The 22,131-nt window shown below is 58.6% G+C and overlaps 2 protein-coding genes across 4 annotated transcripts; both read left to right on the plus strand.

Moving 5' to 3' along the window:
* Positions 1–1,899: 1,899 nt before the first annotated feature.
* ACOT11 (acyl-CoA thioesterase 11) lies at positions 1,900–17,539 on the plus strand. Of its 3 annotated transcripts, none has more exons than XM_074151666.1 (17): positions 1,900–1,980; positions 6,411–6,486; positions 8,014–8,212; positions 9,123–9,192; positions 12,321–12,381; positions 12,614–12,715; positions 13,231–13,366; positions 13,639–13,795; positions 14,145–14,264; positions 14,353–14,497; positions 15,442–15,497; positions 15,628–15,694; positions 15,778–15,861; positions 15,973–16,106; positions 16,401–16,532; positions 16,621–16,747; positions 16,838–17,539. In XM_074151666.1, exons 1-17 carry the CDS (start codon positions 1,958–1,960, stop codon positions 16,991–16,993), a joined length of 1,845 nt encoding a protein of 614 aa, XP_074007767.1. In that variant the 5' UTR covers positions 1,900–1,957; the 3' UTR covers positions 16,994–17,539. The 3 variants fall into 3 exon arrangements, with proteins under 3 accessions (XP_074007767.1, XP_074007768.1, XP_074007766.1); XM_074151665.1 differs by lacking the exon at positions 1,900–1,980 and adding an exon at positions 11,024–11,074 and having other exon boundaries at positions 6,285–6,486; XM_074151667.1 differs by lacking the exon at positions 6,411–6,486 and having other exon boundaries at positions 1,904–1,980.
* Positions 17,540–20,588: 3,049 nt separating this feature from the next.
* Positions 20,589–21,866, plus strand: TMEM205 (transmembrane protein 205). Its single transcript, XM_074152574.1, has 3 exons — positions 20,589–20,718; positions 21,180–21,343; positions 21,567–21,866. The coding sequence occupies exons 1-3, from the start codon at positions 20,589–20,591 to the stop codon at positions 21,864–21,866; spliced, it is 594 nt and encodes a 197-aa protein (XP_074008675.1).
* Positions 21,867–22,131: the final 265 nt, after the last annotated feature.

Genomic DNA, 22,131 nt, shown 5'->3' on the forward strand with positions numbered 1-22,131 from the left:
AGTCCTAAGGAGGGAGGGAGAGATCCCTGACGAGCCTCTCTGCTAAAGGTGGGGAGTATCCGCCGGAGGATGCCTGTTGCAATCTGGCCTCCCGTGAACCTTCCAGGGCACTTGGGCTGCTGCAAGCGGGTAGAAAACCATCGTGGTGAAACGTAATCTTCTCTGTTGCCCCCCCAAAAGGAGAATATTCTAAAGGAAATGTTCTTTTCTGAAATGATCAGAGTTAATCGCACCTGGGTGTGCAATGTTACCAATCAGGCATGGAAGAGATTGTGGGGGGCAGAGCAGACGCCCCCTCCTCACTCTCAGAAAGCTGATGAAGAATTCATAGAATCATAGAATTGTCCAGGTTGGAAGGAACCTGTAAGATCATTGAGTCCAGCCATTGACCTGACACTGACAAAAGCCATCACTAAACCATGTCCCTAAGCACCACGTCTGCCCATCTTTTAAATACCTCCAGGGATGACGATTCCACCGCTTCCCTGGGCAGCCTGTTCCAAAGCTTGATAACCCTTTCAGGGTAGAAATTTTTCCTAATATCTAATCTAAACCTCCCCTGGCCCAACTTGAGGCCGTAATTGTGGATGTTATTCTAGCAGCTGAGCAGTGAATCCTCAGAGGGATTACTGTCCTTGGTCAAAGTCCTGTTTCCAGAGGGAATCTTCGTCACAGTGCCGGGATCAATCACCTGGTGCCACGCTGCCTCCTCCACCTCCCCCCAGACTCCTAAACCTCGGTGGGCAAGCATCACCCTGGGCTGGGCCACCAGCTCCATTCATGCCTGGCCCAGTCTTTGCAGAGGGACCACCGAGGGGCCCCTCCTGCACCCAGGTCTAGGGTTTGGATGAGCTTTTCCCATATCCAAAATCTTCCCATGTCCAAGCCTAAGATTTGGGCCACTGAGGCCCCAGGGCTGCAAGGGGCAGCAGATACCGATGCTCAACGCCCACCACAAGCATTTCCTCGGTTCCAGTGCCTGGTTATTCTTATTTACTAAAAAAAGTGAGGCCTTATTTCCTGATAAATTTGCTTAATTGTTTCACCCCTGGCTTTCCAACGGCAACGCTTGTGCTGCCTGTGCTGGCGAGGAGCCGTGATCAAACTCCTCTACGTCGATTACCAAGGCTCAGTTAAAAAAGCACGCAAATAAGATACAAATAGAGACACATCTCCCCCCCCCAAAAAAAAAACCAATAGGCAGCATCATTAGTGCGGTGACATGGCAATTTGCATTTTATTTCCTTATTATAAAAAACAAAAGGGTTTTGTTACAAGCCCTGTTAGAGGTGCTTCAAAGGCAGCAGGGCCGGGGAGCAGCCGTGGAGGTTGGAGCGGCTCCGGGGAAGTTTGCAGAGGTTTTCCCGGCCAGCGAGCCCGGCATCGGCACCTGCACCTCTGAGGGAAAAAAAAAACCAACCATATTTTCAGGCAAGTTTAACTCGGGGGGAAGAAGATCCTAGTGCTCATGCAGGGCTGTTGGTACCGGGTGGGCTGGGGGAGCAGCCGGGCACCCCCCTGCTGGGATGATGGGGGGAGAAGAGAAGGTGATGCGTGGGGCTGGGGAGGGGACCCGGGACCCCGTCACCGGGGAGAAATGGATGGAAAAACAGCTGGACCCTGCCCCACAGAGCCGTCGGCATCGCGCCGGTGCCTCCCACTGCCATCCCCGCCTTTGACGATGTCCTGGCACGTTGGCTCCTGCGGCGTGGCATCGGCAAACACGCAAAACTCCGGAGCACCGGCCATTTTCCAGGCGAAGAGCAGATTTGCCGAGCGCTACCTTAAGAAAAGTTATGCGTGACTATATTTAAGGAAGCAGGGGGTGTGCGCTGGCCCCGTCCCAGGGCCCTGAGCCAGCCTTGGCCTTGACGCCCGCGCCGGGTGCCGGCCGCGCGCGCGCAGGTGTCCGGAGGCTTCTCCATCGAGCCAGCCGTCCCCTCGCCGCCGCCCGCAAATGCTCAGCTTCTTCTGGCTGAGGTGAGGGCCGGGGGGAGGCTGGGGATGATGGGGACGAGGCAGGGGGGGGACACCCTGGGGCTGGGTGAGCAGGAGCCAGCGTCCGGAGACTTCCATGCCTGGCAGTGGAGCGATGGCTTGTCCTGGCTTGCGTCGGCACCGGCAGCATCAACCCCCTCACCCAGGTCTTTCTGGGTGTGCCGGGAGGAATGTTGGGGGAGGTTGGCTTGAATCAGCAATTTTTCACTTAAAAGGGGCGGGGGGGGGGGCGCCAGATATTTGGGAAGTGTGGGCATAGAGCTTCCAGGAATGCTGGTGTTGTGGGGAGGGCAGAGGGATGCGCCAGGGTTGGCGGAGGCAGCATGGGTGGCCGGATGGGGTGGGTGGCACGACGCTGTGGTGGTCTCCACCCTGGTGATCTCCACCCTGGTGGTCTCAACTGAGATGGTCTCGACCATGTTGACCACCACGATTAAGACCACCGGGGTGGAGACCACCAGAGTGGAGAACACTGCACCACCATGGTGTCCGCCCTAGTGGTCTTCCCCCTGCCAGTCTCAGCTGCAGTGGTCACTATGATTAAGACCACTGAGGTGAAGACCACCAGGGTGGAGACCACTGCACCACCATGGTGTCCACCCTAGCGGTCTTCACCCCAGTGATCTCAACTGTAACGGTCACTATGATTGAGACCACCAGGGTGGAGACCACTGAACCACCATGATGTGCACCCTAGTGGTCTTTACCCTGATGGTCTCAACTGCGGTGGTGACCATGAGTGAGACCACCAGGGTGGAGACCACCAGGGTCTCCACCATGGTGGTCTTGACTGTGGTGGTCTCGACTGTGGTGGTCTCGATGCTATGGCAGTCTCCTCCCTGGGGAAGCTATGGGTGGCAGTGCTTTGGCCGGGCGATGCTTTTGTTGTCCCCACACTCCTGAAGTTTGGCCCTGGCAGTGTTTGCAGCCGTAACGGGGTGACACTTGGCTTCACTCTCGCCCTGGCCTGGAGGCAGTGGTGCCAGGGGACCTTTGTCCTCTGGAACACTCCCTGGGAGGACTTTGCCCTGGGCCAGCAAACTGGCACCAGCCTTCTGGGAGCTGCAGGAAGTGGCTGGGCAGGGGCATGGATGGGGCTGGGGGCTGCAGGCATGGCCAGGGCTGGGGATGCTTCACCCAGCGTTGAACCAAGCGGCAGAGAGGTATGCGAGGGGGCTGGAGGGGACCCCACTGCGCTCGCCCTGAGCAAAGGTTTCCCATGGGTGGTGGATGTAAAACCAGAAGCCCCTCATGAAGGGGACTGTCCTCGCAGCCCCCCGCTGCCTTTGGCCCTCGGTTTGCGCTTTCCTGGCCCCATGCCTTGCTTTGCTCCATGAAACCCTAGAGAAAGCGTGACACGTGGTCCCAAAAATACCACTCACAGGGCGCCCTGGCCTTTCTTCTGGGCTGGCCACCCTCCTGGGTTCCCACAGAGAACTGTCACAGGGAGCTGCCGCATGTCCTCACCGTGTCATGACCTGGCAATTTGGTCCTTCTTGTCCTTTGGTCCTTCTTGTCCCATCCTGATGGGACCTGATGGGACCACCATCCTGATGGCCCCTCGAAGGAGCTGGCACCCCACACCCGAGCGAGTGCTGTGGGTCTTGTCCTGGGGATGGAACTGAGCCTGGCTGGGCATGTCCTCCACCATTGCTCACTGGGGGGGTAGCCTGCTGGAGGGGACATCTCCCCTTGCACAAAACCTGCCCATCCCATCCCCAGGAGCACTGGGGCTTTGCTGGTGCCAGCAGTGGGACTGGTGGGCTGGGTCTCGGGGGAAGGAGAGCCCTCGCTGCCCCATCAAGACGGCAGAATTTCCCAAAGTAGGTCAGGTTAATTTTTTAACGCGTGCAGATTTGCTTGTTACCATGGATATTGCTCAATTATACACCAATAATCCCCCATGAGAACTTCGTTGTCGCCGCTTTCTCCCCCCCCCCCCCCCCCGCCTCATCTCCCCATTTTTTCTTTAAATACTCCCAGGGAGGGGTAAGGATGCGCCGAAGGGCTGGGGTGGGGATAGAAGACCGGAGAATGGGGATTAGGAGTTTGGGGCCGGCTCGAGGTGTGGGGCTGCCCCGCTCTGCTCAGAGCCCCCCCACAGCCCAGCACCCGGAACCCCCACCCCAGCTTCACCCTCATCCCTCCCTCCCTCCCATATGTTGCTTGGGGACAGCCTGCTTCCAGAGGGCTCAAGGATTTGGGGGAACAATTGCTCTCCTGCATCCCTGCCTGGCAGCATCCGCAGGGGCTGCAGGACCCGAGGGGGTTTTGCCACGGAGGTTCCTCGGGGCTGATGGTCCCCCGGTGATTTTCCAAGAGGCCAGCACCCAATCCAGTAGCAGAGACCATCCCTGGAGCTTCGGTGCTGTGGGACACCCCTCTGCCAGGGTATAGAAGAGCAGTGGGGTGCTGCAGGGTCCTTCTCCCCATAGTTTTGGAGCCATTTGGAGGCATTGTGTCTAACCCTTCCGTGCTGCCCCCACCCCGGTTCTCTCTGCAAGCTTCTTACGCCTTCAGCAGCGCAGGAAGCGAGTGTGGCGGGAGGCAAGAAAAATATTCTGCTGGAAGGGTTTCTGGTTTTTTTTTTTCTAAAGCAAACTTTTTTTCTTTTTTTTTTTTTTTTTTTTTGGGTAGAAGTGGGTCACTCGAGGGGTGACAGAGTAAGAGCATCATCGCCTGGGTATTGCATCCCGTTGCCATGGTGACCCGAGGGCTGCATCAGTCAACAGCTTTAAAAATGTGACAGTTGAGTGAAGCTGAAGACTTTAATGAGGACAGGCACTTGCTCGCTTAGTTTCGATAACCGAATACTCTATAAATACCCACCGGCTGAACAGTGCCGGGTCTCTGGAGCGCGTTTGCCGTGTGTGGCCGGGGTTCTCCCCTTCCCCGGGGCAGAGCCCCGCGCTCTGGGGTGGGAGCCACCTTGGAATTAATGGGGGGAAATGGGTGCAAACCAGGCAGCTCTGTTTTTTGTTTGTGGGTTTGTTTTTTTTTTTATCCCCTCCTGCTAACCCAACCCAGGGGACAAGGTGACACGATTGCGGAGCCAGGAGAAGGTTTGGGTTTCCACGGTATGGCCTGAGCCGTGTGCCCTCTGGTGTTGGCAACTGTGGCCATGGGGTGTGATGCGGCCACCCCCAGCCGCCGCCACCGCCTTGTGCCTGCAATAAAGCAAACCCGAGGAGCAAACCCAGCTTGCTAAAGAGGAGATTAAGTCTTGCATCGAGCTCTTGCAGGGGTGGGTGAGCCGTAAGCAAGCTCCCAAGCCTCGGTAGCCAGCCTGGAGAAGTCATGGCGCTGGGGAAAGCAAAGCCCGGTGCTGCCGAATCAGGGGTGGGAGGCTTTGCAAGGCTCAGCGGTGCTGTTTGCACCCGTCGGTGCCCCGAGCACCCTCGTTTCGTGCTGACCACAACGGGTGTGCTCCCTGCGGTACCCCAACGCCGGCTCCTGTGGGAGGCAAATCTGCAGCTTCCACTTTCTTTGACCCAGTGCCAAAATTGCTCAGTCCCACGCCTCGGGCAAGGGGCTGCCGCCTCGGGCTGCCCGGCTGGACCCGCGTGGGAGAGGGATGTTTGCTGGCTCAGCTGAGGGCACGCCGAGGGCCCGTCGGTGTTGTGTTTAAAAGCAAACTGTAAATATCAAGCCTTTTCCACTCGTTTTTGCTGCAGCTCCCACGCTGCCTTTCCTTGCAGTGCCACCACCGTGTCCAGCCGGGACCCGGTCTCAGTGCATGTGGCCGGGGAGCCCGCGGGGACCCAAGGGCACACACGATGCCCTTGGGGGATGCCAGGGTTTGGCGGGCAGAGGGGCCGGTGCAGGGCGCAGCGGTGTTGCCGGCGATGGACGCTTCCCATTTGCTGCCCCCGGTACCACCCGCAGCCCGAGTCCTGCCCGCTGCCAAAAATACTCTGCCGCCTGTCTTGTGACCGCGGCCGTGTCACCGTGCCGGCCGGGGGAACTTCAAGACACAGCCCTCTGTCACGTGTAGCAACACGGAAAGTATTGACAGGGCGTCACCGGCCGCGGGATGGGCCGCGTCACCGCATCCTGGGCTCCATCCAGCACCCTAAAATAGCTGGGAGCCTTTCCATCACAGCCGGCAAGCGCTGGACCTGACCCCTGAGGAATGGCAGACGTGAGCCTCGCGTCTGCCCTTCTCCCTTTCAGCTCCGGCAGCCGCCCCGATAGGTGCTTGGCGAGGGTCTGATGGCGTGGGGAGGGACGTCAGCATGGGGCAGGGGGACAAGGTGTGACAACCCGCCGAGCAGGCGGCTGCGGCAGACGGTGGTTCTGCGGCACCACAACACAGGCTGCCTCGTCCCCGCCGGGGGGGACAGCCACGAGTCCTCCACCCCCCCCGTCACTGCCAGTCCTGCTGTAACCGGAGCCACTCTTCTCCTTTCCAGGTGTCTCTTAAAAATGGTCAAGGGGAATATTGTAGTCCCTGAAGAGATCTTGAGCTTCTGTTGCAATGGCCTCCAGGTACCCCCCCCCCCCACCGCCCCATGCCGTACAACTAACCCTGGGGCTCCCCGTTGTGCCGGTGGCTACTAACCAAGGCTGTGCCGGGCAGATGCCACCCTGTGCCAGGACCTGCTCCAGCTGCATCCACTCCCAAGGCATTCCCCATCACCATCCTGGCCTCTTGCTGGCTACCACGGGGGGGTCAGGGCTGTTCCCACGGGGTGCCAGCTTTTTCCCTGAAATTTAGAAATGGCAAACACCGGGAAAACGGCCGGTGGGATCTCCGGCCGGGCTGGCTGCTGGCTTTGCAACAGGCGGCTTTGGAGCTCTTTGCGTTTCTGGCTCATGCCCCAGAGCCTGCCGGCTTCCCGAAATAGCTCCGTGGTACTCGTGTAGGCACCTCGGCACGCTGGGAAGCGGCTCGGGAGGCTCGCAAAGGGGTTCGGAGCCCACTGGAGGGGCTCCAGTGGCTGGGGGATCTGTCTCTCAGTGGGACGGGGGGGTGCCTTTGCCATAGGTTTGGTTTGCCCCATTCACCGCCGTCTCTGCTAAGCCGAGGTTTGTGCCGTTCACTGGGATGTCGTGTAGCAGTAGCTATGGAAACAGAGGTTAGACCCGCTAGAGGAAAATGCTATTCTGAGCGGCGGTGAGCTCAGGGTAGTCGGGAAAGCTTCGTTTTCAGCATAAACCCATCTTTAAAAGAAGCCGGGCAAACCAAAGGGGCAGAGCAGCGGCTGCAGCGGGGCTCTCGCAACAAGTGCTGCCAACGGGAGCCACGGTGGGAGCAGAAAGCGGAAGGAAGGGCTGTAACGAAGCCCAGACGGCTCCTCGTGTCTCCTCAATTACTCACGGGGCTAACTGAGTTCACCCCTTGTGTAACACGGCTCGCTTGACATCAAATCAGCTATTTTTCTTCCCGCAATACCGGCCCCTCTCTCCCAGCCCACCTCCCACCGGGCCGGCAGGCAGCAGCGGCTCCGTGCCCAGCAAACTGGGAAGCCCACGAGGAACATATTTGACTGGGCAAACAACCCCAAACCAAGGATGTTTCCTCCCTCCCTCTGCTTGTAGCAGCCAGGAAAAACTGCTTTTAGTGTTTCCTTTGGCAAAGGGGGGTTGTTGGTGGAAGGTGTGGAGCATCGCTGCCTGCCCAGCCCCAGGTACATGCCCTGGGAGCACAAAACCATCCTTGGCTGCGGCACCCTAAAAATGAAGCTGTGGGGAGAGCAAAATTCCTTCCCAGAGAACTGGTTGACTTTGGGAGGGGCTTTTGCACGGTTTTTGGGAGGAAAAAGCAGGGTTGGGTGATAAAGGGCCTGGAAACCTTCAGTGATCACCCACGGAGCTCTTTTTAGAGGGATGTTTTTCCTTTTGGATGTGGGCATCACATCTCTGGGGAGGGCCGGGTGGGTTTTGGTGATGCCTGGGGCTGTGAAGGGCTGGGGGTCCCACTGGCTCTGTGTGGGGTGGGAGCTGCGTGGGTCACTGTTACCTTGGGGTTTTTTTCCTCCTGTTTGGGTAAAATGGAGTTTTCATTCCCCACAGGGCTCAAGTTCTCCGCCACGTGCCCAGGATCCAGGGGAGCGGGAGGAGGCACCGGGGGCCATGGCGAGCCCCTCGCCCCCCGGCAACCCCACGGAGGTGCAGATGAGCCAGCTGGTGCTGCCCTGCCACACCAACCACCGCGGCGAGCTCAGCACCGGGCAGCTGCTCAAGTGGATCGACACGGCCGCCTGCCTCTCCGGTAAGCCGTCCTCTCCCACCGGAGCCATTATCCCCCTGGGCCGGGAGGGAAGGGACATGGACATGGTGGTGTCCCTGGGAGCCAGCTCATCGGCGGCGTGCCCAGCGGTCCAGCGCCGTCCCTCGGAGCTGACGCCAGCTGGGGACCCGCGTCATGCCGTTTTGCTGAGTAATTAGAGAGCAGGACGAGAAGGGGAGGAGACGTGCACGGCAGCACGCACGCTCGCTCGGGGACAGATCAAAATCGACGCCCGCTTCTTCCCAAACGTTGCCCTTTTCCTTGCCTGCTGCGTGGGGCACGGCGAGACCGGGCTGGCGACATCCCCGGCATCCCGGCAGTGTCCGGAGGGATCTGCCGGATGGCGCTGAGCTCCTCCTCTCAGCAAGGAGCGATGGAGCTCGCCCGATTGCCCACCCTGCCAAGCACGCTGTGGGGAGGTTCTGGCAGGAAAACGGGTGCGATTTTGCAGTTTGAGGAGGTTTCCGGTGCAGTTTTGCAGTTTTGAGGTTCCCAGAGTCCCAAGGGAAAGCCGGAATGGCAAGACAGCTTTAAAATATTTACTGTGTACGGGGAGATGGTATCGGCCGCCTGTGCATCCCCGCAGAGGCTGAAAGGGTGGAGGGAAAGCAAACAGCCGGGCAGCATCCCTTCTACCTACAACACACCCTTCGAACCCCTAAAACGTCTGCAAACCCACGCTGCTACGGGGTGGAGAAACCCCAAACTCCGCTCTCGCCCCCTGCGAACGCGGCAGGTGGGCACGGGCAGGGAAAGGGACACCAGCCAAGGTGTCACCGGCATGGCCAGCCCCGGGGACAGAGTCTCGGGGGCGGAGGAGCGTGCGTGCCCCTCGCACGCTCGGCGTGTTGCTGCAGGTAGCTGATGGAGCTTGTTTTTCTTTTTTTTCCAGCCGAGAGACACGCCGGCTGCCCGTGCGTCACAGCTTCCATGGATGATATCTATTTTGAGCATACCATTAGGTAAATACTCGGCTCTCCAGCGGGGCACGCGTGGGGCTGGATGGGTTTTTTCCCGTCTGCTGGGTGCGATGCGGATGGTGGGGCTGGAGCTGGGACAGGGAGCAGCGTGTTTGGGAGGGGAGGAGATGTGGTGGCAGTGCCAGGGACTGAAGCTCCGGCTCCGCCGCAGGGCTGCGGAGCGACTGTCTGCTCTGATTTATCTGCTGTCTGGTCGCCTGGGGAGCTCCTGCTGGGTTGGCTTCCCAGTATTTCCCCCGACCCCAGCTCCTCCCTGGCTTTGTTCGAGAAACAGCTCTGACTTGGCACTCTGGAAAACTTAAATCTTGCAAATCGTGCCTCTGTGGCTGCCGTGTGGGTGGCTGCCGTGCGGTGGGGCTCACCCACCCACCCACCCACTGGGTGCTGGGGACAGTGGGACCTCCCTGCACTTCTCTTTGTGAGATGCACCAGGCTGAGTTTTGCCTGGCCAAAATCCCCTCCCCAGCTTGTCCTGGCAACCCCTGGGTGCTGCCCTCACAGAGGTGCCCAACTCCGTGGACGCAGCCCCTGGGGACGATGTTTCTCCTGACCTGAGGGTGTTAGGGTACAGAGGGGTCACCCACCCTCACAGGGGTCTGACCTCATCTGCCACAGCTCCTGGTATTGATACCATTTCCACCAGGCGCAGGTCTTACGTGCCCAAGGTGGTCTCCTGCCCTACCACCCCCAGTGAGCCCAGGTGCTGCCACCCACCTTTACTCAGCTCTCAGAGCCCCCAGGTGCCCCTGCACAGGGCGATCTCCATCTGCTCACCATCTCAGGGGGTTCGGTGGGTGTTTTGGTGCAGGGCTTTGGTGCACCTACGAAGGTGCCCATGTGCTAGCAGAGGGGGTTTTGGCACCCCTGTCCCCTGGGGACCTGCTGGCCAAAGGCAAACTGTGATGTATAGGATTCATGCTGCCAAGCAGCTCACCACCATGGAGGGGACACGTCTGCTCGGGGGGGACACGTCTGCCCGCTGAGGACAGAAGCCAGTGCGGGCACCCAGGGCTATCACTGGGATCCCAGGCTGTTGGCACCCTTCCTTTGGTGCCAGGAAGCCTGACTCGCTCGTGGGTTTCACCATCATCCCCAGGAAACGTTAAACTCCCATTTTCTCCATCTCACATCAATGTTGTGGAGCTGGTGGGTCAGGAAGCCACCAGCAGAGGCTGGGGTGCCCGTCAGGTGGCACCACCAGGGTCGATGCCCTGCACCAAGTGGGCTCTGTGGCTGCCATGCCCGGCACCACGCGGCTCCAGCTCCCGGGAGAGCTTTGCCTGGGAAGCTTTTCCCCATGATTTCAGGAGTGGGAGGACAGACCCGAGCCGTGTTGTAGAACGTTAAATCAAGCCCTGCAAGGCATTTGCCCTTCCTCGGGGGAGAGCTGGGCACCACTCCAAGGGGTCAGGGAATTTGTGCTGCTCCCGGCTCCGATCCCGCTTGCTGTGGCTGAATGCTCTGCACAAGGGTTTTCCCACAGAGCTGCACGAAGGGAGAGGCAGCTTAGGGTGGTGTTTGCATTGGATGCTCCCCATCCCTCAGCCCTGCCGCGTGGAAGTGCAGCCTCCTGGCAGGGTTGCACGTGGGTTCATGTGGCTTTTATGGCACTGGCTTGTGCCTTTTGGTATGGAGAGAGAGGATAAAGCATTTTTGGGATGTAATATAGACATCCAGGGCTGCCAACGTGCCTGCCCTTGCATGCCCCTTGCTGCAAACCCAGCTGGAGCATCCTTGCTCCAGCCTCACCATCCCACTACCTCCTTCATCTCTAACTCTCTCCCCCCGTCTTGCTTTTTTCTTTTCGCACCAGCCAGCCGTTTATAAACCCTCCTGGGCAGCGGGACGGGAAGAGCGGTGTCTGGTACGGACGTTTGCAGCCCTAGAGCAGCCGGCCTAACGCAGCGCTGCCGTGAGTTGGGAGCATTAACCCCACTGACGCCGCACGGCCCGGGAGGTGCACGGAGGCTGCTCGCGTAACCCCGCTAACGTTTCGGCATGCCATGGTGGGCACAGGGTTGCCGCTGGGCCCCGGGGTCCGTGCCGGAGGGTGGTTGGAGGCACCGTCCCAGCCTCGCGCCATCCCTGCTCCAGCCAGAGCCAACGTGCGAAGGGTGTCAAGTAGCCGAGATGATAACGGTTATTTGGAGCCAGAAGTCATGTGTGGGGGCGAAGGGGGAGTTACGGCGCTGAAGCACACTCTGACTCTTCCTCGCGTCTGGTTTTGAGTCCTCTACAGCGCAACCCAGCGGTAGCAGTCATAGGGTTTATTTTTTCCACGGAGTTTTCTATCATTGGTCTCTTTCAGGGGACGGGGAACGTTCCTGATTTAATAACACATTTGGTAAAGACTCTGTTTGCTGTGGGTGTTGCCAGTTAGCTGCGTTTGCTCATTTGGTCAGTATCAGTCTGGAGTAGGTCAGGCTGCAAAGCTGAAGCTGTCTGTGTGTTTACTCTGAAGCCTACTGAAGGCACAGAGGAGAGCTCCTGGACTCTGTGAGCAGCAGTTTGCTGCTAGCAGATGTTTCGTGTGAGAGATGGTGCAAAATGCTCCTGGCTGGATCCTGCCTCCTCCCATCTCCCAGTATCTCAAGGTGTCTGTTGCTGGGAGGCCCTGGAGAGGAGGAGGGATGGAAGCAGTCAAGGTGCCTACAGCTTCGGGGCTGCTGCTGCCAGTCGAGGGCCCATGGGGAGGCCCACAGGTGTCCCCGTTGTGCAGGACAACTCATGCGGGGCTGGAGGAGCCGTTTGCTCTGGCGGGAGCCTGCATGCCCACATGGCGGGGAGTGCCAAGCAAACCTTGGGCACCTCTGCACCCCTCAGGTGTCCCGGCAGCACCCCAGACCTGGGCACCTGTTTGCATGCAGCTGCTCGGGGGTGACACCTCACTGCCGGGCTGGACACCTGCAGGCTCTCATGACTGTGGAGTGGCTGTCCCCATGTCCTGCTGGCTATCCTGGCATGTCCCCGCTGTCTCAGGCAGCCACCTCTGCAGTGGGTGAGGAGCCACCTCAGTGGGGAGATGCTCGGTGCCAGCACGTGTGCTGGATAACCGTGGTCCATCATCCCCCACTAACCCCCATGTGCTTTCTCCTCTTTGTGTTTTTCAGTGTTGGGCAAGTTGTCAACATCAAAGCCAAAGTGAACCGAGCCTTTAACTCCAGCATGGAGGTTGGTGTGCCACCCCCACAGCCCTTACCCCTGCCCCAGCCCCTGTCCCCCTTGGCATGTGCCCATCCCCACCTGCCATGTGCGTCCATTCACCACCACCAAATGCAAAACACCCAAATCCTCCCACAATTCCCAGCTTTGATCCCATGTCGGTCCCCTCCTGCCGTGCTTGGTGGGATGTGGGTCCCCGGGGAGCAGAGCCAGCTCTCAGGGGTGCTCTGCCTTCTCCCAGGTGGGCATCCAGGTGAGCTATGAGGACCTATGCAGCGGGAAGCACTGCAGTATCTGCAAGGCGTACGCCACCTTCGTGGCTCAGGGACCATCCGGCAGCAAGGTGAGTAGCAGCTGGTGGCTGTGGAGGCTCGGTTGGCCCCCGAACGGAGGCAAGTGGCCTCTCTGGGGAGAGTTGGGCTGGGCTCTCCATCACGGCACGTGCTGTCACTTCATGGCTATCTGCACACGATTGGGTTGGTGCTTCCTTATCCCACCTGTGTGAGGTACCAGGGCTCTTGGATTGCTCTGGGCATGAAGGGCACCCATCTGATGCTGCCATCCCCTCCTCTGTTCCCGGGGAGGGCAGGGATGTCCCTCCCCCCCAGCACTGTGGGACGGTTCCTTAGCATCAGTGTCTGTCTCTGCTGTACAATGCCTCCCAGGGGATCCCTGTGCAGCTGAAGGAGCCATTTGCCCTCTGGCCCCTCCATCGGCAGCTATAATATAACTCAGGAGGAGCATGGCTGCCCATGTATGGTGGGACATATGGGGCTGTAGGACCACGTACTGGTGCCCGAAGGAGCCCTGACTTCTCCCACCATGGAACCTCACCCTGCCCGTGTCCTCCCTTTGCAGGTGAAGCTGAAGCCGCTGACCCCGCAGACGGAGGAGGAGAAGATAGAGCACAGCATCGCCGCCGAGCGCCGCCGCATGCGGCTGGTCCACAAGGACACCCTCAAGGACCTCCTCACTCGCAGCCCCCGCGAGAACGGTACTGTGTCCCACAGCCTGGGCTTCCAGCCCCAAAACAGCCCCGACACCCACTGGTGACACCCTCCTTCCTCAGTGGGATGCTGAGGGGGGCGTGTCAAGAGTAGTTTGGGATGCTCTGGCCATGGAGGGGGGTGTCAGCCCCACCATCCAGCACCCCATAAGTCCAGGGGAAGGGGAGGTTGATGCAGTGGGTGACTGTGGGGAGAGGAGGTGAGGGTTGGTAGGTCCCACTGGCTGGCACGCTGACTCCTGGTGTCCCCCCCATGGCAGAGCTGGAGACACGGGACGGCAGCGTGGCGGTGCCGGCAGAGAAGACGCGGGTGGAGAGCGTGGAGCTGGTGCTGCCCCCGCACGCCAACCATCAGGGCAACACCTTCGGTGGGCAGATCATGGCCTGGATGGAGAATGTGGCCACCATCGCAGCCAGGTAACTCAATGGGGAATCAGGGAGTGGGGGAATGCCATGCCTGGAGGGGACACACAGTCAGGGCAGCATCCACCAGGTTGGGTTGTAGGGACCCTCCAAAGGGATAGTCCCCAACACATCACCCTTGGAAGATGCTGTACACAGAGTCCCCTGGGTGAATGGTGCTGGAGGACCCCAGGGAAAGGTTCACACTCACCACACTACTTATTGTCCCTTCTCATGGCTGGTTTTGGTGGTTGAAATCCAGGGGTGACATTTTTTGGGGTCTCCTCAGCTCTGGCTGGGACAGGGAGGGGTGTGCAGGGCTGCCAGAGTGCCATGGCCGGGGGGTGACACCTGCCCCCCACAGCCGGCTGTGCCATGCCCACCCCACGCTGCGGGCCATCGAGATGTTCCACTTTCGGGGACCATCGCAAGTCGGGGACCGCCTGGTGCTCAAAGCCATCGTCAACAACGCCTTCAAAAACAGGTGGGTGACAGTGGCAGGGGGTCCCCATCCCACCCTCCTGATGGGTCTCCACACCCTCACCCCTTCTTCTCCCCCTACTCCCCCTTAGCATGGAGGTGGGGGTCTGCGCCGAGGCGTACGGCCAGGAGATGTCCATCAGCCGAAGACATATCAACAGTGCTTTCATGACCTTCGTGGTGCTGGACCAGGAGGGCCGGCCCCGCACCCTGCCGATGGTGGCACCCGAGCCGGGGGTAAGGACGGGCAGGCCTGGCTTTTCCCCACTGCCGTGGCCCCCAGGGATCCTGCTTAGCCCTGAAAGGCTCTCGGATTCATGGCAAAACAAATGCAGTTTGATGATGGTGGAAACCAAATTGCTCGATAGCAAGTGTGAATTAAATTGATTGCTCGGTATAGCTAATAATAAAATAAACCACTTGCCCGGGCAGAGGTGGGGACATATTAGCCACGCAAGGCTTAACGGAATGTCGCCTGCAAGTTTGAGCTCATCTTTTCTACAATTTAGGGGGAAGAATGCAAATCCCTTGGGTTGTTTTTACCTTTCAAAGCACCCTGATCCGTAATTTGCTCAGATAACAAATATTTAAGAAAAATCTGTGATGTGAGCACGGCTGTGAAGCAAACAGCCGCGCGTCTCAGGGCACATCATAGCGTGAGCAAGCAGCGGCATCGCCTTCCCCTTGGCTGATCCGTGCTCCCCTGCCCGGTTTTTTTCATGCCTTAAAACTAGGGCTCTTCTCCCACCCTGCGGGAGAGCATCTCGTGGCTGGAGCCGGGCTCCCTGGAACCGCTTCTCCGCCTGCCTTAGAGCACTGTGCTATCGCTTCCTTTGAAATAAGCTGCTTTTTTGGGGGGGGGTTGTTTCTCAAGAGGGGACGTTTGCACATGGTAGGGGATGCAGTTTGTGTTTCAGGAGCTGTTTGCAGCTCCGCAGCGAGGGTTTTTTTCCTGATGTGCTGGTGCCTGTTGTGTGATCACAGCGAGCGGCAGCGATACCGAAACAGCTCGTGGTTAATCGCTAACTACCACTGATGGTGTAGCTGGGGTGGCAGCCGGCGGGCACAGGGGCTTTTCATGACTGAACGTTTTGCCCACTCCCCAAAACATATCTGGGTTTGTTTTTTTTTTTCCCCCCTTCCTTTTCCTATTAACCTAATGTGCTTCTCCCGTTTATCAGGATGGAGAGAGGAGGTACAGAGAAGCCAGCGCTAGGAAAAAAATTCGGCTGGACCGGTGAGTGGAAAAAGCAAGTGGGATGTGGGGATGGAGGAGGGAGGAGAGGGGAGGGCTCAGCACTGGGGTACAGGGACAGTCTGTGGGTGGTTTGTGTCCCACCATAAGGGAAGTTGTTCCTTTCTGGCAGAAAATACGTCGTCTCCTGCAAACAGACGGAGGTGCCGCTCTCCGTGCCCTGGGACCAAAGCAATAAGGTAGGATGCTCCCAAGGTAGGGAGTCGCTGCCTCCTGCCCCCCGCCCTTCCTTCCTGCCCCTGACGTGCTGCCCCTGCCCCAGGTTTATCTGAGCTACAACAACGTCTCTGCCCTGAAGACGCTCGTAGCCAAAGCGAACTGGGCCCTCGCCAGAGAAAAGGAAAAGGTACTAAACCCTGCCCCGTCCCCCCGAGCTGCTTCTCGCCCCCAAAGCGTGGGCAGCCTTGTGGCTTGGTGGCAGTGAACGCGTCCCAGCCTGTCCTCTGTGCTCCCCGAGGTGCGGATGTACACGCTGGAGGAGGACAAGTTCCTCTCCTTCCGCATCGAGATGTCGGTCCACATCGCCGCCGGCCGAGCCTTCTCCCTGCTCTCTGACCTGCGGCGCCGGCACGAGTGGGACAGCCACTACGCGTGAGTGCTGCGGGGCTTCCCGGGGGGCACCCGGCCCCTGCCAAACCCCACATCCTTAAATCCCTTTGGCCTTTCCTGGGAGCAAGTGTGTTGCTCCAGAGCCATGATTGCTCCTAAAGACCTTTCACCATGCATCCCCGTCCTGGCTCCACCTGGGTTGGTGGCTACACTTTGCTGCAGAAAACACCGGTCCCCTGAAATATTTTGGGTATGGCGGTGGGCTGTAAATGTGGAAGCCACCGCACTTGGGGGCCACAGTGGGGTTTCTCTGACCGGTCCCCTCTCGCTTCGCAGGAGGGCTGAGCTCGTCCAGCAAGTAGACGAAGATGACATGATCTACCACGTGGTGAGCCAGACCCTCAGCAGCGAGAACAAGCCGCAGGACTTTGTCATCCTGGCGTCCCGACGGAAGCCCTGCAGCAAGGGGTAACCATCCCTGTCCCCGTCCCCGTCCCCGACCCCCTGCTCCTCACCGGTCGGGCTGTGCCAGCTCACCAGGCTCTCTCCTCCCCAGGGACCCCTACGTGGTGGCCTTTCGGTCGGTGACGCTTCCCACCCACCCAGCCAGTGCCAGCTTCACGCGCGGGGAGACGCTCTGCTCTGGTTTCTGCATTTGGCCGGAGTCGGAGGAGATGAGCAAGGTGGGATGCTGCGGCCATGTCACCCGCACCCCATCAGGGGGGCTGCCCCATCCCCACACGTCCCTACTAACCATCTCTCCCACCTCACAGGTGGCTTACTACAACCAGGCAACACCAGGGTACCTTAACTACGTCACCACCAACGTGGCGGGACTGTCCTCCAACTTCTGCGCCACCTTCGAAGCCTGCGAGAAGTTCCTGCTGAAGAACAAGGAGGACCTGATCATGCGGCTGCAGGACCTCTAGAGCCACAGCACCCCTGCTGACAGACGGATGGACGGATGGATGGACAGATGAGGGAGCACCTCTGTGGCAGAAGGGGACATGGGATAGTGGCGCCCAGATCCTGCCTCCCTGGGGGCTTTGGCCCAAGTGAGGTCCCAGGAGCTGGGGGTGGAGGGACGTCACTGTTTCACCTCGCCCTTTGCACTGACGTGTCGTGTCTTTTCTTCTTCCTTTTCTTTTTTATTTAGAAATTTTATAAGCTGATGTACAGGACTTGGTTTTCTAGTTCACTTAATGCTACTTGAATCTTTATATGATCCAAAGTCTTCCTAAAACAGATTTTTTTTTTTTTTTTTTACTATTTCTTTATGGGGGAAACTGGTTCCCTCTGAGGCAGCAGAGAGGGAGAGGGGGCAGTGATGTGGGGAGGGTGCCATACCCCTCCCTGGGGTGGAAGCATCCTCTTCCCAGGTAAGATGCTCCTCTTCCCAGGCAGGGCTGGCAAACAGCTTCTGCCAGGCTGACATCCCACCCTACGGGGCGAAGGAATGACAATAAAAGTGCATTAAAAGGAAAAAAAAATATATCTCTATGTGCTTTAGGTGAGTGTCTGCGCCGGGGGGTTGCTGTGCCTGGATGGTGAGTGTGGGGCAGGGGGTCCCTCATCCCCATCCACTGGGTACAACCGACACCTTGAGCCGTAAACCCCAAACTGCCTCAGGGGCACTGGAAAAGCGAAAAAAAAAAAAAAAAAAAGTCAAACCCAAACCTTGTTTCCCAAAATCAGAGTAAGGCTGCGGAGGACGTGGGGAGTAGGCGTGAAACCCAGAGTCTCAAAGGCTTGGATATCGGCCCCTAATTGACCTCGTGCTAATGACCTGAGTGCCTCCAGGGGTGTTCCCCCCCTCCTCCCAGCTGCTTTGAGAGCTGTTTGGCAGATGTCTGCACCAGCAGAGGATGGGGTTAGGACCGTTGCAAAGACCTTGCTGCCATCCTGCTTCTCCCCGAGAAGCCCCGGCAAAGCCACCCAAACGCAGCACGGGTGCCGGTGGAAGTGCTGCTCATCAGTCACCCCCCGGGGGACATCTGCCCTCGGCCACAGGCCAGCTGAGAGCCCCCCCTCCCCCCCCCCCCCAGGCTGTCCTGGCTCAGGTGGCCAGAGGCTTTTGGGTGGCACTGAGATTTCTGAAGGGCTTGTTGCCTGCCGGGAAGGGAACAAGCCCCGGGAGCCCTCGGGCACGCAGAGCTGCGGGCACAACAGGTTTAACGCGCGGTAGCCGTGCCCTCGCCTTTGCCAGCAGAGCCCCCGTGTGCTTAACCTTTCTTGCAGAGCTTTCACTGAATTTCACTGAATTTTTTTAGAGTTGGAAGGGACCATATAGATCATCTAGTCCAACTCCCAACTTGCTTAACCATGAGCAAGCGATGCCGATGCCAGATGAGACCCTGGGGTACCAAAAACGAGCACAAAGTCTTTCCCAGGGTGTTTTCTCCCTTTCTGCGACACCCAGTCCCTAGAAAAGGACTTTTCCACCCAAACCCGCCCCCCCCCCCCCCCCCCCCCCCCGTTTATAAGCGGAAGGAGCCACTTGCCCCTCTCCCGTGGTTGCCAGCCACCCCCGGAGCTGGCCACAGGCTCCTCATCTCTGCCCCATCTCCGATCATAAACGTCTCGGTGCCAGGCCTGGCACGGGGCCGCCCCGGCCTCCCCCCGCTGCGCTATCGCCACCAGATAAAGCCGTCTCAAGCTGAACATGGTACAAACCCCTCAATTTTTATAGAGCCCTCTTATCTCCCGAAACTCGGAGCAATCCCGCCTTTTTATCACCGGGATGCGAGCCATCCTTTCTACTTATCGTTACAAACTGCTGCTGCTTGATTAAGTGGAGGGAATGATGTATTCGCCGGAACATTAAACTTTAACTGACCTCTCCTCTCTCCTTCTCTCTCGTGGTTTTTCCCGCTGCGAGGTCGCGGCCAGCCCTCGCTCCGGCCCGGCTGGATCCCCCGGGGAGCAGGGTGATGGATTTGGGAGCAATGGGAAACGGATGGGAGCACAATGGAGGTCTGCAATGGTGGGAAGAATCTTGTGGTTGATGTGCAGGTGGGGGGAAAAAAATAAATCACAGTCCTGCAGCATCTTCTGCTGGAGGGAACGATGGGGGAGCATCCCTGGAGCTCCATCTCCAACCGCCTCGTCCCACAGCCAGCTCCCAGGAGAGGAGGGACCTGCTGGTGGGTGCTTTGGAGCCTGTTGGGAGCAGCCTGCTCTTCCCAGCCTTTCCCAGATTCCCTTTCCCTATTTGCCCTCCCCACCAAACGCATCGCTCTAGGGCCAATTTAGCAATCAACCGCTATTTTTCTTTTTCCATTAAAAAAATAAGGGAGAAATCCCTGCAGGGTGTTACCCCCTGCTCTGAAAAACCCTCCCGGATGCCTTGCTGCTGCTCTGGGCTGCCAATTCCTGCAGGGAGGCAAATGATTTGGTATGGCAAATCTGGGAGCCCGGGAGCAGGGGGCTCCGTGCCGACTGCCCGCAGCCCCCACCGCTGCCTTCCTGCACAGGGTGACGCAGGGAACAAAGCCCCACCAAAGGACCACGGCCACCGGGCCGTGCCATCGTGCGGTGGACAGGGCAGCCGGAGGATGGAGCGGAGAATTATCCCAGAAATGCCAGGAAGCTTTTGGCAAAGAAAAGGCCGTGAAGATTTCTGGGGATTTACAAGCCAGCCTTCCAGGTGGGATCCAAACACCTGCTCCAGTACCCGATGAGAAGGTTTCTCCAGTACCATCACGAGAAGGTTTCAAGGATCTGATTTTACAGACGCCTAAATAAATACATTGGAATCGATATACAAAACTACAGTGTATATTTATCTATTTAGCGGGGGGGGGTGGGATGTAATTAGACGGCAGCGTCTCTCTCAAGGCTCTCCCTGCTGTAACTCATGCCCTGAGGCGGTTGGCTGAGGGGAGGAGGAGGAGGAGGAGGAGGAGGAGGAGGAGGAGGAATAAAGCAGGCAGCAGAATTGATGGGCTGCTCCCAGAAGCTTTGTTTTAATTAATTTCCAAAGCGCTCCTCGTAGCAGAGCTGGCAGCTCCTTCAAAGCCTCCTTCTCCCCATTGCTGCCCGTGCCAGCGTGGGGTCTGGGGCAGTGGGGTGACCCCGGGAGCCAGCCCGGCTTTTTTTAGCCCCCAGGCTTTTTGGTTAAAGAGTGCAGAAACTGTTGCTGTTTTTAGACAGAGCCTCTTTGACGGCCACAGCATGGGCAGGCGTATCGGTCAGGACTTTTCCTTTTCCCCTTTTTATTGACTTTCTGCTTGTTCCTGCTGCCAGGGGTCAGCCGGGGCTTTGGCTGGACTTTGCCGAAAGTCCACCCAAAAAGGCCAGTTACTGGGTGGTGACGCGGTGCCCTGCCCCTAAAATATAAGGGGTCTGAGAACCGGGTTTGCAGCCCCAGTGGGTGCGTGGTGGTGGGGCTGGGAAGGGGCTGCACCAGCTCCAAAGCTCTTCCTGAATAAGCGGGCCTGTGAATCTAAACTGCATTTGCCACATCCATCAAGGTGACAGTGGTAAGAGCAGCTCAGCGCCGAATTTTGGGGTGGCTTGGCTGACATGGAGGGACCCGTCCCCGGCCAGGACACCATGTCGACTGACACAGAGCCCTCCAACACCATCAAACTGCTGCACCTGGTTTTCCTCTCCACCAGCTGGGGAATGCAGATCTGGGTGACCTTTGTGGCAGGTAGGTTGCCTTCCGTGCACACCACCGTGGCTCCCTGCCCAGGGGGAGGCCCAGGGGAGGGGGCTTTGCCCCAGGACCTACCTGCTTTCCAGGGAGACCTTACAGCAGCCTTGCAGTACCTAAAGGGGGGGCTACAGGAGAGATGGAGAGAGACTCTTTATCAGGGAGTGGAGCGATAGGACGAGGGGGAACGGCTTCAAACTGGAAGAGGGGAGATTTAGATTAGATATTAGGAAGAAATTCTTTCCTGTGAGGGTGGTGAGACACTGGAACAGGTTGCCCAGAGAAGCTGTGGATGCCCCATCCCTGGAGGTGTTCAGGGCCAGGCTGGATGGGGCTCTGAGCAACCTGGTCTAGTGGGAGGTGTCCTTGCCCAGGGCAGGGGGGTTGGAACTCAATGATCTTTTGGGTCCCTTCCAACCCCAACCATTCTATTGTTCTGTGATTCTCCCCCCTTGCAGGGTTCGTGATGGGCAGCCGCCTCCCCTGCCACACTTTCGGCTTCATCCAGGGCGAGCTCTTCCCCTACTACTTCCACATCGGCTCCGCTTGTGCTTTCCTCAACCTGACTCTCTTTGCCATGTGCCACCCCAGCGAGCTGCTCAGCGACGAACAAACGACCCAGGTAGCCTCCCGCTGTACAACATGTGCTGGCCCTAGCCCAAATTCCTTCCTCGGCGGGGTCCCGCCCCGTCCACCGAGGTCGGTTTGCAAACCGGTGACGAGGTCCACACACGGCTCTGGTTAAAAGAAACCAGTTAGCATCCAGATTGCAGGGAGGGGCTGGGGGAAGAATTCGATCCACCACAGGTGTGAGATGTTCACGGGCGGGTGTTGCTTCCCTGCAGATCATCGCCTTCTTCGTTTGCGTCGCTGCTTCTGTGCTGAACACCCAGTGGTTTGGGCCGGTCACCTCCGACATCATGGTAGACCTGCACCTCGTGGAGCGCAGCCACGGCCTGGGCCAGGAGGTCGGGCTGTTGGCCAGCAAGTCCCGCGGGGAGCTGCGTGCCACCAACCCCAGCTACAGGCAGTTGTCCCGGCAGTTCGCCCTCTACCACGCTCTGTCCTCCCTCTGCAACCTCTGCTGCATCGCCTGCAACGGCCTGAGCTTGTACTACTTGGCCTCCCGACTCTCTGCCCTGTGAGAGCCAGGGCTGGCCAGGACCAGCGCTCCGGGAAAAGGGAGCCATCCTGCTGCCTTGTAAAGTCACCCTGAGCTCTGGAGATTAAATCTCAGCATCCTCAGATGGAGATACTCTTTAACTGTATTTGTGCAGAAAGTTAGGAACAGCGAAATGAAAACGCTTTCTTTAGAGCTGTCTGAATCCAGAGTGTGAAAAATCCTGCATGGTCTGAGCAGAAGGCTTTATGGCTGAAGAGCTTTTCAATGCCCTGTGCACTAGATGTGTC

The sequence above is a fragment of the Numenius arquata genome, chromosome 8 (genome assembly GCF_964106895.1).
Source record: "Numenius arquata chromosome 8, bNumArq3.hap1.1, whole genome shotgun sequence".
NCBI classification, from domain to species: domain Eukaryota; kingdom Metazoa; phylum Chordata; class Aves; order Charadriiformes; family Scolopacidae; genus Numenius; species Numenius arquata.